This window comes from Cottoperca gobio, chromosome 1 (genome assembly GCF_900634415.1).
Source record: "Cottoperca gobio chromosome 1, fCotGob3.1, whole genome shotgun sequence".
NCBI classification, from domain to species: domain Eukaryota; kingdom Metazoa; phylum Chordata; class Actinopteri; order Perciformes; family Bovichtidae; genus Cottoperca; species Cottoperca gobio.
The window spans coordinates 2,684,611-2,703,367 of record NC_041355.1 but is presented as its reverse complement, the minus strand read 5'-3'; the positions used below and the strand labels follow the sequence as shown (position 1 = coordinate 2,703,367).

The window sequence follows — 18,757 nt, the reverse complement described above, 5'->3', positions numbered from 1 at the left end:
CACACACACCTTTAAAAAGAAGGTTTAATCTTTTACTTAATCAAAGAGGAAATAAAAATAAAGATTCTGACCCTTCGTCCAGGAGGTCCAGATGGTCCCTGTTCTCCTGCCGCTCCTGGTGGTCCCTGAGAAATATAAAGAAACGATTATATGGCCAGTCACTGCATTGGATGATGATCGTGTTGAAGAATTAAAGATCATCATGGTGCATGATATAGAAGGGAGGAGCTCACAGATTTCCCAGGGTCTCCTGTGTCTCCTTTAGTCCCGGGCAGACCGTCCACACCCTGATGAGGACAGAAAAACAGTGGGCAGGTGAAAACTACACTTCTCATAAAAAATAAGTCGCAGACGTCTTTATGCCCCCATGAAACCTTTTAATGTAGAAAAACTTTAATTTATAGTGCTCATGTCAAAAAGAAAACATTTCCAAACCTCCTCCTACAATCTTTAATAATTTAGTTTTTCTGCATTTATAATCACAGCAATGTGTTCCTTTAAATACAAAACAAGTCAGCAGGGATATTCTCAAAACAAAGATAAATCATGTATTTTATCAGCCTTTGCGTGGACGTTTCACAAGATGTTTTCATAACTGCCAAATAAAATGTCATTAAAGATGAAGAAGAAGGGAAGAGTAAGAATAGAAGGAGCGGGTACTCACATTGGGCCCAGCCTCTCCCTGCTGCCCGAGGTCCCCGGTGAGACCTGGAGGACCCTGAGGGGGGAGAGAGAGAGAGAGAGAGAGAGAGAGAGAGAGAGAGAGAGAGAGAGAGAGAAGAGAGAGAGAGAGAGAGAGAGAGAGAGAGAGAGAGAGAGAGAGCGAGCAAGAGAGAGAGAGAGAGAGAGAAAGAGAGAGAGAGAGAGCAAGAGAGAGAGAGAGAGAGAGAGAGCGAGAGAGACACAGAGAAAGAGAGAGAGAGAGTGAGAGAGCAAGAGAGAGAGCGAGAGAGAAAAAGAGAAAGCGAGAGAGAGAGAGACACAGAGAAAGAGAGAGCGAGAGAGCAAGAGAGAGAGCGAGAGAGAGAGAGCAAGAGAGAGAGCAAGAGAGCGAGCAAGAGAGAGAGCAAGAGAGAGAGAGAGAGAGAGCAAGAGAGAAAGAGAGAGCGAGAGAGAGAGAGAACAACATTATATTGTATAGCATTAATGTGTTTTGAATCATCATCATTATCGTAGAGGCTTCATGATATCCATGGATAATGTTCATGGGCATTAAAAATGTACTTATTTGGATTATTTAGAGTCCGTAGGTCCTTCAACGATCATCAATATTTATATTTAAAGAAAGTATTGTACGATTTTTAATAATCAAATTAAAAGCACTTCACTAGTCGAAAGCTAAGATGGCAGTCACGGGGTGATTTTCTCCATCATTGTAGGATTTCGCCAGTTGTAGAATACCAAACTGAATTACCGAGATGTCAGTTCATCCAAATGGGTACTTTTCTCCTACAGATAACAGCGGGGGGAAAAATCCACTAGTTTTAGCTTTAGCTGATGCTATCTCAACAGCTAGCTTTGGCCGGATGCAGCTCTCTTTCTTCTCTGTGTGTGCAGTAACAGCAGCTTTCAGAGCCCAAAGATTACTAAATCCAGAGCAATCCAGAGCAGAGTAAAAAGCAGTTTTCACTGAGTTTATACAATATTATGGCTTATCTTTGTATATAGTAAAAACAGTCAAGTATGTCATGGTAGCAGAAAAACAGTATAATGTATGTTCAAAGTGCATTACAGGGCTGTGTGTTGCATTGTGTTGCACAGTATATAACAGTGCAGTATTGCTTTTAGCTCAGATTGTTTCTCACAGAGTTGCCCTTGGCTCCATCCTCCCCTGTCAGGCCCCTGGCTCCTGGAGGACCAGCTGCTCCTGAAGGGCCCGTATCTCCCTTCTCCCCCTGGTCTCCTTTTCCTCCCTAAAGTAGCAAAGGAGCAGAGTGAGCGATTAAGAGGACTGGAGCAGAAGAGAAGAGGAAGAGAAGCTTAAAAGCTGAAGATAGTGGGAGCAAGTTTCAAGGCGTCTTCGATCAAGCAAACAAACTCACTAGCCTTCCTGGAACACCAACTGCTCCAGGGTCACCTGCTTCACCATCCTCCCCCTGAGAGAGAAAGAAACCATGTGTAAGAAATCATGGAGGAGACTATTTGTTGGGGACAGAACATCGTCATACAGACTGTCAATTTCTTTACCTTCTCTCCAACAACACCTGGCTGTCCTATCATCCCGAGGCGACCAGACGGACCCTGCACAACACGGAAGAAATAACAGTATTTTGTCAGAATTCCAAACAAGTGCTCGACCAAATAAGGATGCATGAACATTACTGTGAGAGTTACCTGTCCTCCAATAGGTCCTTGAGGACCAGAGGGGCCTTGTTGACCAGGTGGACCCTAAAACCAGGTGGGAGGAATAACATCAGTGCATTCATTTGTGTAAATGAAGGAAAAATGGGACAAGGGACAGATCTTTAAACAGGATGTAAGCTCACCATTAGTCCCCCATGTCCACTCTCTCCCTTCTCTCCTGGAAGGCCGGGCATGCCCTGAGCACGCGCACACACACACACACACACACACACACACACACACACACACACACACACACACACACACACACACAGGATTAGAAGATTAAATCAAAGAGCTCCAAATTGACTCCGTCTATACAGAAGACATCGCTTCAATGAGCGGCACCCTTCAAATCTCACCTGTAATCCTATTGGTCCTCTCGAGCCCTTGAAGCCGCGGAGTCCCTCATCTCCTTTCGGACCGTACATGCCCTGCTGACCTCGGGGGCCCCGCAGTCCATCTATACCCTGGTACACAGAGGAGAGTGAGAAGTGAGCATCTTTATGAACTTTAAATGATACAGTGAAACACAGAGGTAACTGAGAAAAGCAGTTGTGTAAGGGTAAGGGTAAAAATAACACATTGTTTTAATAGATTCATGGCTAAAGGCTGAACTAAATACAGACGGGCAGCAGGTGAGTGCAAAAAATGTTTGCTTTTCTGGAGAAATCAGAAATAAAAATGATTGTGCAGACTTTTTAACTTCTAAATCAGATTCATATTTTACGGACAGACATGAGAGATATTGATCCTCTAACTCTCAACATGAAGGCAAATAAGCATAAGCTACAAAATGTAATCATTCATTCATGAATCCAAGATAAATATTTAAACCAGAGTTATAAAAGCCAGACAGTGAGTGTGGAACTGCATCTAACTAGCTTTTTATCTACATAAGAAATTACTTTTGGGATTCATAAACTTTCTTTCAATTTTCAAGACTATAATAAAGATAAACAGAAAAACAAAGGGAAGAGCAGACTCACCGGAAGTCCTGACTGACCAATTACACCTTGAGTGCCAATGGACCCTGAGGGGCCCTGTGGAGAGAGGGAGAGAGAGAGAGAGAGAGAGAGAGAGAGAGAGAGAGAGAGAGAGAGAGAGAGAGAGAGAGAGAGAGAGAGAGAGAGAGAGAGAGAGAGAGAGAGAACAACATTATATTGAGAGAAACATTCAGACATGACATGATCTTCTCTGGTTATGGAGTACAGTCCATGTTGATGTAGTTCTCCAGCTCCAGACTCACTGATTCTCCTTTGTCGCCTTTGCTGCCTTTCTGCCCGGATTCTCCCTGCTCTCCCTGTAGACACACACACACAAAGAGAGAGGACACACAATTTATCACCACAGTACAAACACACACTTTCTCTTTGCCTCTCTTACTCACAGATACACACAGCTCACCTTATCCCCATCGTCTCCTGGAGGTCCTGCAGGGCCCGAAGCCCCAAGCATCCCTAAAGGTCCCTGATCTCCATCCTGACCGGCTGGTCCGATCGGACCCTTCTCTCCCTGGAACACAGACACATGCAACATGTCTTATTCTTCATACAAGCAAAATACACACAGAAATTAAAAATGTACTTATTATTTCTTTACGGATACTCTCTTTCAAATAACTCAACGTGTCAACTTGCGCAACATCGTGATGACAATAAAAACGATATATTGTGGAGTCCTAAATAAAAGGATGTCAATCAATTGCAGTGTCACTGATAATGAGTGACGTCTAAAGGGAATATATAATAAAAGAAAACACTAAATACAGTAACGTAGAAAAAAGGAGTTGGAGGTAATTACAGGCTCGCCCTTCTCTCCCATTGGTCCGGGTCCTCCGATCGCTCCGGACCGACCGGGCTGTCCGATGGCACCTGCTGTTCCGGGAGGGCCCCTCTCACCTGTCGACCCCTGCAGACAGAACATGTTGGTCCTTTAACGTCTTGAAACTTAGGACTGAGGCAATGAAGGCTAAACATGATGGATGCATAACAACTGCTGGAATCATACGAGTGTTTAAATCACAACATGTTGATTATTTATGTGAATTTGTTCACTGGAAAACATATGGAAGTGAAGAAATATGCTTTTATTCCACAAACAAAGAAAAGACTTGAACTGTAACTCACGATTCCGCCTGATAATCCAGTAGGTCCAGATCCTCCTTTCAGACCAGGAGGTCCCTGGAAAGATCACACATCATTTCAACTATGCAGCTTGTTTCATTTGAAATATAAAGAAACCAAATCATTCGTGTGGAGTTGTGTGTATGTGTGTTTCTGTCGGCATTACCATAATTCCAGTGGCTCCTCTGCTCCCTCTGAACCCTTTCAGTCCAGGAGGACCGTTCTTCCCAGAAGTCCCAGTTATACCTGGATCTCCCTGAGACACAAAAAGACAACATTGTACAAACAAAACAGAAACGATGACTCTACGAGGCCTAGTCTACACGTACACGGGGAGCTCATTTGTGACGCCTCACTCACAAAGGGGATTTGTGCAAGATGTGCACCGTACATTCACTCTGTTTTCATGTCAACACTGTGAAAAGGGATTTCCTGGTGGCTTTCAGTGACTTTAAACGCCGTTTGCATGTAGACAAAAGGCCAAAACATAAAAGAAAACACTTGTGTACGTGTGAACTACGCCTGAGATGATGATAATCAGTGTTTATGTGTGAGTGACTGTGGGGACCCACCTTTCCACCTTCCTTCCCAGCAGCCCCAGGTAAACCATGCTCTCCAGGTACACCTGGTGCCCCTGGGTGACCTCGGTCCCCTGTTGGACCGGATTCACCTGATTTGCCCTGAAACACACACACACACAGTGTTTGGTTCAGTTACACCAACAGACATGAAGCACAAGGCAGGAGGAACATTACATAACAGAACTGAGTCGCATAGTTGAGCTCACCTGTGGCCCCACAACACCTGAGGGTCCTGGAGGTCCTGTCTTCCCTTGGAATCCCTGCAATCAAAAGGTTAAAAACATATTTTAAACCATGTGTTTTAGGCCTGTCCAAAATTAAATACTTTTTGGCGTAAGATTATACAGAATAAATTATATATTTGGGACAAAAATCACTTTTAATCATGTTCTTTTTTGGGCTTCAACATCCACAAATATATCAAAACAAAATACTTATTTGGTAAACTTAAGCCAGACTCCCCGTGTACGGAGGACTGGTATGATGTCATTTATCAAATCCTTGTAGTGAAAAGAATCATCCTTTGTTTTTAATTATTTTAAAAGATTATCTCAAAAGGAAAACATCCCGTGTTTAAGTTTTTGTGTTCCATAATTATATTGTAAAAATCTGAAAAGATGGATCATTCTGTAAAAGTATAACTAAAGATGACTGTGTGAACTCCACAATAAAGGAAAATACATCAAGAATAAAAACATTTAAACGCATATTCTGGGGTGTTAAAAGTGCTATTTTGAAATTTGACATCACTCACCGGCTCTCCTCTTTGACCTGGGTGACCTGGAAGTCCGTCTTTTCCACCAGGACCCTACACACACACACACACACACACACACACACCCGCACACACCAAGGTGATACATTAATGGGAGCTCATTATAAAAACTGGCCTTTCACCCTGCTTGCATTTTTTTTATCGAGTTGTCAAATATTCAAATATCACTGCAGGAAATGTCCCCTGCAGGCCACTATAGGTGATTCATGGCAGCATATGACCAGCATGTCTTTCCAGCCCCTTCTCAGTCAGTATTAAAAATGACAGAGTACGCCACCTGAAGCAGTATGAAATACTGTCTGCATGCAGCCTACACCTGCAACAAACCCACGATATAAAATAAAAACTGGAAAAGTCAGATACTATCTTAGAGGTCACACTCTGTTTGCCAAGTTCGGCACCTTTGGTATTTTTGGAGGATTGTGTTTTCACTGTGAAGACCCATCTGTGAATATTCTTGTTCTTGTGTTTCTTTCTTTCTGTATGTAACGTTGAAAATAAGACTGTACTTGGTTTGTTCTTGTTTGATTCCTATCTTAACTAAAAACGGATAAAAATAATTTATAAAGAAACAATAACACCTGTGAAGTTAGCTGTACAATATAACTGTACACCAGTATGCTGTGCAAATAGTATTTTATATTTACATGATTTGTCCCAAAAATAGAAGATTGGGTGGAGTGTAGTGATGGAGTAAATCTTTATCTTGACACACAATTGCAAAAAACAATCGATTTTAAATGTGTGTGTGTGTGTGTGTGTGTGTGTGTGTGTGTGTGTGTGTGTGTGTGTGTGTGTGTGTGTGTGTGTGTGGTTTGTCACAACTCACACTTGATCCTTTGGGTCCTGACTCTCCATTCCTTCCTTGCGGTCCTTGAGGTCCCTGAAAAAACGTAATTATAACCGGAGTCAATCATCTGATCACTCAATTAAAAACATATATTAACAGTGTTTTTCTTACCCTTTCTCCAGGAGATCCTTGGGTTCCATCATGTCCGGAGGTGCCCTATGAAAATGTAAGAGGGAAGAAGAGGAGACAGTGACAGATAGAAACTGATGAAGCACAGCTGATGGTGTAAGTGCATTAAGTGTTAGTATTGACTGAGAGGAGTCAGCTGACCTTTTCTCCTGATTTCCCTGTTGGCCCTCGTGCTCCTCTGCCACCTCGTGCACCCTGTCAACAAACAAACGTGTGTGAGATCAAAACGAGAAGAGCCCTGAACTTTTACTGACCGGAGACAGAAGGTTCAAACACAACTACAGCTCAGCTTACTCACAACATTAGGATTGTAAGGTGACAATGATGAACAACAACATCTCTTAGGGTTAGGGTTGTGAAATACTGCGAGAGGGTTTGTAAAGTCACACACACACCTTTAAATGTTTGTGGGGGCTATTTACACATCCAACAGACACAGAGGGTTGGACGAATTGACGAATATATCGGGATTGGCTGAGTACATCGCGGGTTGTAGTTTATTTGGGAGATTATTGTTTTTGCTAATTTCATGTTCTCCGTAGAGCGAGAGACATGCGCCGCTCAGCAGGCTTAGAGAGAGACCAACAGTGTATAGAGACTTTTAACTCGAGGATGAGGATAAGAGAGGGGGCGGGACTTCACCTCGCCTTTCACTAGCCATCTGACTCACCTGCTTTTAAAAGTGCATTCTGAACATTTTCTTTCTTAAGAGCTGAACTTGATTTGATTACAGTAACGTTATTTTGGCTTGTGGCTTGCGTTTTCAAAATAACTCACTACCTGTGCAACGAACTGTTGGAACAAACCGCCAGAAGATTTGCATAAACTGTAACAACTTTATAAAAAATAAGATAAATGAAGAAGACTTACGGCTGCATTTAACTGACATTGCACTCTGAAGATTTGTGATGAAGTCTTTCATTAATATTTATTTATTTGGTTTTAAATCTTATTTTAAACGTTTTATTTTTATATATTTAGTATAAACTATTGTATTCTTCTGGCCTGTGTCTTTTTAAACTTCGCTGCCTCTGTGTATGAAATGTGCTTTATAAATAAACTTGCACTCACATTCGGACCCCTCTGGCCGGCGCCTCCCGGTTGTCCTGCAGGACCCTGAGCAACACCACAAAACACAGTTAACGGAAAGAAGTTGGATTTCCTGACATAATATATCAGGATTGTAAACAGTCTACTCACTTTCTTCCCTTTCTCTCCGGCAGCTCCCAGGACACCAGGAAAGCCATCAGAGCCCTGAAGAGGAGGAGGAACATTCACTTAGTATAAATTATATCTGTAACTTCTTTATATTAATTGATTCTTTTATTTATTTCACCTTTGGTCCCAGTCTCCCTGGATATCCTGGCAGCCCAGGAACTCCCAGTTTGCCCTAAAAAAGAGACGCAGTGTGACTCTTGACTTGTCTTGTAGAAGTGTTTTGTAGAAGTTCAAGAACTTCTAACACAAGTTTAAGAATATTTAATGATATTTTTATTCAATTGCATCTGTACCTTCTCTCCAGAAGTACCAGAGGTGCCAGCTTCTCCTATAGGGCCCGTCTGTCCTTTGTGCCCCTCGGGCCCATCCTCTCCTCGGCCACCTGTAACTCCGTTGTCTCCAACGTCCCCCTTTCCTCCAAACTCCCCTTTGGACCCTGGGAAACCGTCCTCCCCCTGCAGACAGAATCAGTTGGAGGAGACAGAAAGACGACAGACAGAAAATCAGAGCTGGCAGTGAAGAAATACCTGCATACTGTAGTATCTGTTGGGGTAATGTGTTATTTTAAGACAACAAAACATCCTGAATGGGCGCAGACTGCCACTTTTCTTTCTCTCTCACCTTTTCGCCTTTGCTTCCCTTTAATCCTCTGATTCCATCTGCTCCCTGTCAAACAAGAGATACAACAAACAGGAAGTCAATGAGAAAACAGAAAACATGAAATGATATTATATCACCGGCTGTTCATGACATCTTCATGAGGTGGCATGCTGTGCCGTTAAAACCACAATCTGTTTAATTATTTTGGGTCGGAGATGGCGAGCTTATTATGTCTTAGAAAAAAGTTAACTTTTATAAAATACTGTTTAATTCTCATATAGACGAACACACTATTCTTTTAATTTAATAAATAGGGTCTCAAAAGATTTCCCCAACCAACAGAGGAACATGAACTTCTTGAGGTGATGGTCAGAGGATCAGTAGAACTGAAGTCATAAATCATTTCTTGTTGCTTTCCTACCTTGACTCCTCGTTGTCCAGGGTACCCAACAGGCCCCTGCACCCCTAAAGGACCCTGCAAATGAACACGCACACGTTTAAGAAACAGTTTGACATTTTGGGAAATATGCTTCCTAGTTATCTTGCTGAGAGTTAGATGAGAGGACCACGGCAAGATTATCTGCTTGTTCAATCCGATGCTACAACCAGCAGTGTGTTAGCTTAGCTTAGCATAAAGACTGGCAACCGTACTTATGAACACGTGATGTCTTGTTTCTTTAATCCTTCTAGACTTACCGGCAGTCCCTTTTCACCTGGAGTCCCTTCTCTTCCGGGGTGACCCTGTCGGAAAGAGGACACGTTAATATCTGCAGATGAGATGTTAAGGTTAGGATTAGAGACTCGGGAATGCATTGTGTCCAAACATGCATGTACTCACTGAGGGCCCGTCGTTTCCAGCTAATCCCTGCATCCCTTTCTTCCCTTGAGGTCCCTATAAAACAAAGATCAGTCAAACAATCACTACGCCTTCATCCCCCAAAGTGAAGAAATCCAAGTAAAAGTGTCTTACCTTTTCTCCTGGCAGCCCTACTAACCCCTGAGGACCAGGAAAGCCCTGTAGGAGAGATGGACCATGAGTCAATCAATCAATTTGTTCTAATGTTTACAAAAACAAAACCTTGTGTCACTTTCTGTAGGCACAGGTAAGGCCACTATTATTACATTCTTTTAATCAACCAGCATGAAAGGTGGGAACATTACGAGCCACAAACATATGACTTGCACTTGTTTTTCTTGAATGCATCATTAGTGTCTCTGTGTGTATTTAGGGAACCGAGTTATTTTTGTTCTTCTTGCTCGTACCACAATGCCAGGGTTGCCTTGCTGTCCAGGTGCTCCGATGTCTCCCGGGGCCCCCTGTTGCAAACAGGAAATGATGTCATGGAATGTCATTTCTTATCATCAGGCTCTACTGTCTTTACGACGACCTATATTATACTCACAATGTTTCCCTTTGAACCCTGAACCCCGTCAATTCCTCGAATGCCCTGTGAGGAGAGAAAGGAAGCGTTAATGGAAGAGACTCGTTTTTCCGTCTGCGTCCTGGCGTGCATTCACGTGGCCTTCATATCAAAACATCTTGGAAAGCACCTGAGCTTTTTATTACACAATAATAGGACTCTCAACGAGAACGTGTGGTTTTTAGAAGCAGATTGTGAGCTGCCAACTCTATACCGCAAATATTTATTCCCCTGTATTGGGTTTATTCCCTAAAGATGTTTATTCTGAAGAAAAGATATTAGGAGGGTGCATTGCCTTGAATCTTTAACAGATGTGTTTTTCCCTGAGGCTTGTTACGTGAGCCTCCTGGGACAACAACTAAATAAAACTGAAAAGGATCCGCCACCATGTTGGTTTTGGCCTTACTACGTCCGTGCTTGAGGCATTTAATGCTCAATTAACATCGAGCACAAACATGTATTTTATACAAATGATGCTTCCTCTGTGTGCTATCGCTTACAAGTGCAAACTTGTGTTTCTACAAATGCAAATTATAAAGAAACTGCTTGGGGTGTTTGGCGACTGTGTTGTATTTGGCAGAGAGAGGGTTCTTTTATCAGATGAGATAAGAGTTGCATAACATCATGTTAACAAATGGAGAACCACGGTGACATCATGATTAGGCATTATCTGACAGTAACACCGCAGCTGGATTTATGTTGGTGGTGAGAGAAGCCCGATGTTCCCTGAATGGATCAACACAGAGGCGAGATAGCAGGATAATCACTGGTGTCGTAGGTCTTTAACTGTAGGGTAAGGATTAATGTGTTGGTGTCAATGCTGTGGTATGTATGAAACACTCACAGGTTGGCCTTGGGGACCAGCTCGACCTCTGGGTCCATTCAGACCTCTGGAACCCTGAAATACACATCGTAGTTACATTTAATTACAAGTAATTGCAGGTAATTGGAAAGTGTGAATACTTTGACTTGTTGTTTTAGTATCATGACTTGGTTTTAGAGTTAGGGTAAGGGAATACAGAATATAGTTAATATACAAGTACAGAAGCACAGTGCATGGGTAGCTATATGTATTTGTGTGTGGTAGACTAACAGACAGATATGAGAGTGTTAACAATCCTCAGACTATTCCTTTAGGTATAAATGCAGGGTAAGAGTTGAGGTTTGGCATGTCATTTAAAAAGGGACAGTTTAAATATTTGAAGCGTGCATCTACTCATGAACGAGACGCTCTCCTGAGCTAACTACAGTTACAGAGGATGAGCATGGGCCTCTGTTTTTTGATTGTGTGCTAACACTTACAGCATCACCTGGTTGTCCTCTTGGCCCAGACGGCCCCTCAGAGCCCTGTGAAAAACACAAATATTAATACACCTTGTACTTCCACAAACCTGCGTTAAACATGAATATACACGCAACCACTTCTCACCTTTTCTCCCGACACTCCAGAAGAACCTAAAAGACCTGGCTTACCCCTGTCCCCCTGAGAAAAAAACAAACATAGAAGTTGGCATTCGGTATTATGAATTATCCGCTTATCACTTAACGAGCCAGATAACTTACTTTATGTCCTTTGTTTCCCGGGAGACCTGGCAAGCCATCAAACCCTCTATCCCCCTGAGAAAAACCAGACGGATGAGTTTATATTTTCAGAAACCAGAGCAGTCAGTAAGTGAAGAGTGTGACCGTGACATCAGTTCTTCTTCACCTTTGCTCCATTCTCTCCTATCGCACCACGGCCCCCGTCTGTACCTGCTCGACCCTGATAAACACACACAAACAAGTTAGACGTGGTGGATACCTCACTGACATGCTGCAGCTGTTACTGACACTTTTTGATGGTCATTCTGTGGAACAATAATATATCTTTCAATATATTCTTTCATTTAAGAATCCCTAAAAAATGCCAAAAAACAACCCATTGATAATCTATAATTAAGTCTGCTGCCAGGATTTTAACTAGAACCAGAAAGAGGGAGCACATCACTCCACATGTAGTTAACTGGCACTGGCTGCCAGTGTCCTTTAGGATTGATTTGTTTACAAGGCTCTTAATGGTATGGGACTGGCCTACATTACTAATTCTTTGTCGTTTTATAATCCTTCACGGCCTTAGATCCTCTGCTTCCGTTTTCCAAAATATAAACTATCACACAAATAAGAAATTCTGCAGCAAAGCCTTTTTTTTTTTTTACTATGCACCAAAACAACATATTCCCTACCCAAGGCTATAAGAGATGAAAGCGCTATGGACATTTCTAAACAATAATTGAAAACTTGTTTATTTAGCATTGCCTTCAACTAGCTGTCGCTCTTCCTTCATGTATACTTCCCTTCATGTAATACTTCCCCTTCATGTAATACTTCCCTTCATGTAATACTTCCCTTCATGTAATACTTCCCCTTCATGTAATACTTCCCTTCATGTAATACTTCCCCTTCATGTAATACTTCCCCTTCATGTAATACTTCCCTTCATGTAATACTTCCCCTTCATGTAATACTTCCCTTCATGTAATACTTCCCTTCATGTAATACTTCCCTTCATGTAATACTTCCCCTTCATGTAATACTTCCCTTCATGTAATACTTCCCCTTCATGTATACTTCCCTTCATGTAATACTTCCCCTTCATGTAATACTTCCCTTCATGTAATACTTCCCCTTCATGTAATACTTCCCTTCATGTAATACTTCCCTTCATGTAATACTTCCCTTCATGTAATACTTCCCTTCATGTAATACTTTCCCCTTCATGTAATACTTCCCTTCATGTAATACTTCCCCATGTAATACTTCCCTTCATGTAATACTTCCCTTCATGTATACTTCCCCTTCATGTAATACTTCCCTTCATGTAATACTTCCCCTTCATGTAATACTTCCCTTCATGTAATACTTCCCTTCATGTAATACTTCCCTTCATGTAATACTTCCCTTCATGTAATACTTCCCTTCATGTAATACTTCCCTTCATGTAATACTTCCCCTTCATGTAATACTTCCCCTTCATGTAATACTTCCCTTCATGTAATACTTCCCTTCATGTAATACTTCCCTTCATGTAATACTTCCCTTCATGTAATACTTCCCCTTCATGTAATACTTCCCCTTCATGTAATACTTCCCTTCATGTAATACTTCCCCTTCATGTAATACTTCCCCTTCATGTAATACTTCCCCTTCATGTAATACTTCCCTTCATGTAATACTTCCCCTTCATGTAATACTTCCCTTCATGTATACTTCCCCTTCATGTAATACTTCCCTTCATGTAATACTTCCCCTTCATGTAATACTTCCCTTCATGTAATACTTCCCCTTCATGTAATACTTCCCTTCATGTAATACTTCCCCTTCATGTAATACTTCCCTTCATGTAATACTTCCCTTCATGTAATACTTCCCTTCATGTAATACTTCCCTTCATGTAATACTTCCCTTCATGTAATACTTCCCCTTCATGTAATACTTCCCCTTCATGTAATACTTCCCCTTCATGTAATACTTCATGTAATACTTCCCCTTCATGTAATACTTCATGTAATACTTCCCTTTCATGTAATACTTCCCTTCATGTAATACTTCCCCTTCATGTAATACTTCATGTAATACTTCCCCTTCATGTAATACTTCCCTTCATGTAATACTTCCCCTTCATGTAATACTTCCCCTTCATGTAATACTTCCCTTCATGTAATACTTCATGTAATACTTCCCTTCATGTAATACTTCCCTTCATGTAATACTTCATGTTATACTTCCCTTCATGTAATACTTCATGTAATACTTCCCTTCATGTAATACTTCCCTTCATGTAATACTTCCCTTCATGTAATACTTCTTCATGTAATACTTCATGTAATACTTCCCTTCATGTAATACTTCCCTTCATGTAATACTTCCCCTTCATGTAATACTTCCCCTTCATGTAATACTTCCCTTCATGTAATACTTCCCCTTCATGTAATACTTCCCTTCATGTAATACTTCCCCTTCATGTAATACTTCCCTTCATGTAATACTTCCCTTCATGTAATACTTCCCCTTCATGTAATACTTTCCCTTCATGTAATACTTCCCCTTCATGTAATACTTCCCCTTCATGTAATACTTCATGTAATACTTCCCCTTCATGTAATACTTCCCCTTCATGTAATACTTCATGTAATACTTCCCTTTCATGTAATACTTTCCCTTCATGTAATACTTCCCCTTCATGTAATACTTCATGTAATACTTCCCTTCATGTAATACTTCCCTTCATGTAATACTTCCCTTCATGTAATACTTCCCTTCATGTAATACTTCCCTTCATGTAATACTTCCCTTCATGTAATACTTCCCCTTCATGTAATACTTCCCCTTCATGTAATACTTCATGTAATACTTCCCTTTCATGTAATACTTCCCTTCATGTAATACTTCCCCTTCATGTAATACTTCATGTAATACTTCCCTTCATGTAATACTTCCCCTTCATGTAATACTTCCCTTCATGTAATACTTCCCTTCATGTAATACTTCCCCTTCATGTAATACTTCCCTTCATGTAATACTTCCCTTCATGTAATACTTCCCCTTCATGTAATACTTGGAACTACTCCCCCCTGTATGAAAGGTGCTATATAAATAAAGTTTTTCATTATTATATCATAATTATTGAGAAAAGACTCCAGGTAATAGTCTCACCCTTTTCCCCAGCCGTCCGTTCAGACCTGTGATACCTGACTGTCCTGAAGGACCCTTGGAGGGAGGGGGGGGAGGGGGGGTGAGAAGAGAAATGAATTCAAGTGTTGCACAAAAAGAGTGAGTTGCTCATTGTGTTGCCATGACAACCAGCTAACTCACCATTGGCCCCATGTCTCCGCTGGAACCCTTCAGCCCAGAGGGACCTGGTATACCCTGGGGAGGGAAAAAAACAGGTCTGCTGTGGGATCCATTGTCTGCACAAGTGTGTGGTGTGTGTGTGTGTGTGTGTGTGTGTGTGTGTGTGTGTGTGTGTGTACTGTATGAGTCTACCTGCAAGAAGCCATTTGCAAACACAACAATTAATAAAGAAGGACTTGTGTTTGACTAATCACTGCAAAGAAGTGTTAAAACATGTGATGTCCTGATTCTTAATGTCCGACGTGTGTGTGTGTTTGTCTGAAGTGTTATGCATCAATCTAAACTGTAGATTGCTTTCACCTCGTTGAGGGAGCACACTACCACTTTAGTTATACTGCAGTTAGCGTTAATGCTTTCAAAACCTTGTAACGTTTCTTGTAGTAATCCACTTTTTCCAGTAAGTAGTGGAGTAGCAAACGATACATTCCTTTTTTGTACTTAATATCGAAAACAAATCCTGCAGTCAATTCTTCAATTGATCCTTCACCTCCCCTTCTTCTGATTAAGAAGAAAATCAAGCAGCGGACATATCTCACTCACCAGTGGTCCAGGTCTTCCCCTGAGGCCGAGCGGCCCTGGAGGTCCCTTCATAGCCAGCTAGAAGAGGAGGAAGAAGAGGAGGAAGTCAAGAGTCAGACAGTGACAGACACACACACAGCAGTAGTTCTACATCAGCTCTGTGAGTGTGTTTAAGATATAAAAAGGTAATATTTCAAACATTTGTGTACCTTTGTCTGCTGCAGAATGGCCTGAGCCTGCGCCTCCTGTGCAGAAACCACAGTTCCTGACTTTGGATCACCACTTGACTGGAACTGCACACACACACACACACACACACACACACACACAATATGATTTTAAGTTAAACCCAATACTCCACCGTGTGGTCAATATGTAGCATTGCTATTCAAATTTGGCCCGCGTAAGATGCAGAAGGTTCAAATGAAAAGGAACAATCTGAATAACTTAGTGGAGAAACACAACATGCAGCAGCTTCCATACAGGACGCAAGTGGTCTCTGAATGGTTTAATAAGTATGAAAATGAAGTGAATCACATGTCTTCTCAGTCAATAACATGTAGGGACATTCTTGTTCCTTCTGACCATAGCTGACTGATTTGACCAAATAAATATATCGTCACACACTGAAAAGCTAAACTGAATGTTTGAAAATGTGTTTGACACTTATGTAGAAGACATGTTTTATATGGGCTCAGGTGAGCCAGGTGATGTAACAATCCCAAGGCAGCTCATTTCTCAGTAACGACATTCAAACATTCCCAGTTGTCCCGCGGCTCCGTTAAGGGTTAACAGCACCAAATAACTTTCAGAGCAACATCGCTGCAGAGCGGTAAGGCCTCGGGCTACACAGAAGTAATTTCATGTTACCGGTATGAGCATGATGTTTCCTGGGGGACCTGGTATCCCATCAGCTCCGTTAAGGCCTGGCCGCCCTGGAGGGCCCTGAGAGGAGACAGAGGAGGACAGTTATGGAGACACACATACACATGGTGGACTCCGTCACACAGCGAACTGAGGACAGTCCTCACCAGCTCCCCGGTGTCTCCTTGAGGTCCTACTGGTCCTGTGACTCCAGAGGGCCCTGCCTCTCCCTACAAACAAAACACGTAAAAAGTCAACTTGATGGAAATATATTTATTATTATATATTTAATTGCAAGTTACCATTTGCATATTAAAGGTCATTGCAGATGCGCTTGTGTCTGACGCTCACACATGCAACACAAGTTTTTTACCTGCATACTTCAGAAGAATGTGTTTAAAGTTACACGTCATGCAGCAAACTTCACTAACCTCAGGTCCTGGAGGCCCGTGTGATCCTGTAATCTGCGTTCCCTGCAGACATTTCGCAGACATTAACATTTTTTCTCTGATATTTCAGGTTAAAGTCTTGAATCAATACAGAATGTTTGAGGCCATTATTAATATTTCAGAGTTTAACAGACCCATTAATAAATGTTGAGAAATGTGACCAAGATTACCAAGTGGGACATTTAACATTTTACTTTTCTGTACTGGAATATAAAATATATATAAGGTGAAATGTAGAAAATCTATTTATTTAGGGATAAAATAGTCAGGATAAGATATGATATACTATATTGTCCAATAATACACCTGTAATCACCTTAAAACAATAAATAGCCAACAAGACAGTTGAGTGGTACTTCAGACACGTAGTATGTACATGTAAAATATGTACCCCTGAGCAAGGTACTTAACCCTGAGTTGCTCCAGGGGGACTGTCTGTGTACTTAGTTCACTGTAAATCGCTCTGGATAAGAGCGTCTGCTAAATGACCTGTACTGTTCCTTAAAAACCTAAGAACTTTGATGCTAAAAATCATATAAAGTAATACTATATCCTGCTCATTGATTTATAACATTGCCCACAATCTTCTAATACAACCAGAGGGATAGTAACCACAAAATGTCAAAACCTCTGAAAGTGAAAAACTTTTATTTTTCCGTCGGGCTGTATCTATACCTTTTTCAATACCAGTAAAAAAAGTATGCAAAACTTCCTGATTCATCGCTGTTAAACACGTCTTAAATCAGGAAATCTCTGCTCAACCCTGCGCAGGACGAGTATAGGTAACAGATGGGATATCTGCTCAAAGAGTAAGAAGTTGACCAAGCATTCAATGCCTTTCATCAAATATTTGACATTTTTAACACTCGTGTTTCAGGCAGTAATAAAATGTTTTGAGGACAATATTAAGCCCCTGTTGTGTTTGTGTATTTGTTTAAAGCCTGTGTGTGTTTTCCTCACCTCTCCCAAGAAGCTTGGCTCTCCTTTCTGTCCTTTCTCCGGTATGTCCTAAAGAGAGGAGATGGACATAAGCACATTAATGTAGATGATTAAGAGGCACAGATGTGTAGTTTTCTATACAACTGCACACACTCTTGGTGTGTGATAGTTTTGACGTTACCTGTGTGTTAAGAGAAAGCTCCCGCTCTCTCTCGGCCGGTCCGTAGCGCTCGTCGTATTCTTCCTCGTATTCATACTCGTTCACATGGTCGTACTCTGTCGTGTTGTCGTAGTCTTCGTACTCTACGATCTGTCCAGCAAAACATACACAGAGACAAATAATGAGGGACAGAAAGAGGAAGGAAACAACAGACACAAAGACAAGCTCGTGCTCAGAGTCTCACCTCGTACTCAGTGACATTAGGAGCAGCTGCCACAGAGAGGTCTTCATAGAGGTCGCTGTAGTCGAACTCCTCAAACTGCTCCACCACATGTTTCTTAGGTACTCTCTCCACCTGAAGACCATTCAAGAATCAAAACAGAGAAGATGCATGATGTAAGCATGTGTAACATTTTGTTTGTGTTTGATTAATATAATTGATCAAAAGAACAGAAATGTAAGTTTGAGGACATAGAAGATACCTATAGATATCAGATTCCTCTAGTCGTCCTGTCTGGCTGAGTTACATGAAAGATATTATGAAAAAGCCAAGAAGGACCTGGCACAGCCCACACATGGCACGACTACAGTTATACTTCATTAGAATACACACACGTGTCCAAATTCTAAATGTTTTCCGTTGCATTTCTGGTGGGGAAACAATAAAACAACTGAACACAATAAAGCAGAACATCCTGGAGAGTTTTGAGCTGTAAGCCAGATGATAAATCAAACAGTAGCAGCGGAAGAGGATCTGAAACATTTCCCAGGAGTGTGGAGCGTTGGCACAAAGAACCTGGCAAAATATACTGGACCACAAAACCGTGTATGAAGAGCGAAAGATAAAGACAAAAAAGAAAGTGAGAGAGAGAGAGTGAGAGCTCAGTGGACAC

At 41.5% G+C, this 18,757-nt stretch overlaps 1 protein-coding gene across 4 annotated transcripts in view; it reads right to left on the bottom strand.

The window, feature by feature from the left end:
• LOC115018553 (collagen alpha-1(XI) chain-like) overlaps positions 1 to 18,757 on the bottom strand; it is a 44,506-nt gene that overhangs the window by 5,362 nt on the left and 20,387 nt on the right. For all 4 annotated transcript variants that reach the window (XM_029447810.1, XM_029447729.1, XM_029447897.1 and 1 more), the window contains 47 exons: positions 18,109 to 18,219; positions 17,886 to 18,014; positions 17,726 to 17,773; positions 16,748 to 16,789; positions 16,484 to 16,546; positions 16,323 to 16,397; positions 15,662 to 15,745; positions 15,474 to 15,530; positions 14,895 to 14,948; positions 14,736 to 14,789; positions 11,752 to 11,805; positions 11,607 to 11,660; positions 11,473 to 11,526; positions 11,346 to 11,390; positions 10,888 to 10,941; positions 10,026 to 10,070; positions 9,886 to 9,939; positions 9,593 to 9,637; positions 9,461 to 9,514; positions 9,319 to 9,363; positions 9,044 to 9,097; positions 8,644 to 8,688; positions 8,316 to 8,477; positions 8,141 to 8,194; positions 8,005 to 8,058; positions 7,876 to 7,920; positions 6,946 to 6,999; positions 6,787 to 6,831; positions 6,655 to 6,708; positions 5,805 to 5,858; positions 5,257 to 5,310; positions 5,042 to 5,149; positions 4,636 to 4,725; positions 4,473 to 4,526; positions 4,147 to 4,254; positions 3,751 to 3,858; positions 3,593 to 3,646; positions 3,333 to 3,386; positions 2,706 to 2,813; positions 2,487 to 2,540; positions 2,335 to 2,388; positions 2,188 to 2,241; positions 2,043 to 2,096; positions 1,806 to 1,913; positions 665 to 718; positions 234 to 287; positions 72 to 125 (listed from right to left, as the gene is read on the bottom strand). In XM_029447810.1, the coding sequence (XP_029303670.1) occupies positions 72 to 125; positions 234 to 287; positions 665 to 718; positions 1,806 to 1,913; positions 2,043 to 2,096; positions 2,188 to 2,241; positions 2,335 to 2,388; positions 2,487 to 2,540; positions 2,706 to 2,813; positions 3,333 to 3,386; positions 3,593 to 3,646; positions 3,751 to 3,858; positions 4,147 to 4,254; positions 4,473 to 4,526; positions 4,636 to 4,725; positions 5,042 to 5,149; positions 5,257 to 5,310; positions 5,805 to 5,858; positions 6,655 to 6,708; positions 6,787 to 6,831; positions 6,946 to 6,999; positions 7,876 to 7,920; positions 8,005 to 8,058; positions 8,141 to 8,194; positions 8,316 to 8,477; positions 8,644 to 8,688; positions 9,044 to 9,097; positions 9,319 to 9,363; positions 9,461 to 9,514; positions 9,593 to 9,637; positions 9,886 to 9,939; positions 10,026 to 10,070; positions 10,888 to 10,941; positions 11,346 to 11,390; positions 11,473 to 11,526; positions 11,607 to 11,660; positions 11,752 to 11,805; positions 14,736 to 14,789; positions 14,895 to 14,948; positions 15,474 to 15,530; positions 15,662 to 15,745; positions 16,323 to 16,397; positions 16,484 to 16,546; positions 16,748 to 16,789; positions 17,726 to 17,773; positions 17,886 to 18,014; positions 18,109 to 18,219 (3,066 nt within the window). The remainder of the gene's footprint in view (positions 1 to 71; positions 126 to 233; positions 288 to 664; positions 719 to 1,805; positions 1,914 to 2,042; positions 2,097 to 2,187; positions 2,242 to 2,334; positions 2,389 to 2,486; positions 2,541 to 2,705; positions 2,814 to 3,332; positions 3,387 to 3,592; positions 3,647 to 3,750; positions 3,859 to 4,146; positions 4,255 to 4,472; positions 4,527 to 4,635; positions 4,726 to 5,041; positions 5,150 to 5,256; positions 5,311 to 5,804; positions 5,859 to 6,654; positions 6,709 to 6,786; positions 6,832 to 6,945; positions 7,000 to 7,875; positions 7,921 to 8,004; positions 8,059 to 8,140; positions 8,195 to 8,315; positions 8,478 to 8,643; positions 8,689 to 9,043; positions 9,098 to 9,318; positions 9,364 to 9,460; positions 9,515 to 9,592; positions 9,638 to 9,885; positions 9,940 to 10,025; positions 10,071 to 10,887; positions 10,942 to 11,345; positions 11,391 to 11,472; positions 11,527 to 11,606; positions 11,661 to 11,751; positions 11,806 to 14,735; positions 14,790 to 14,894; positions 14,949 to 15,473; positions 15,531 to 15,661; positions 15,746 to 16,322; positions 16,398 to 16,483; positions 16,547 to 16,747; positions 16,790 to 17,725; positions 17,774 to 17,885; positions 18,015 to 18,108; positions 18,220 to 18,757) is intronic.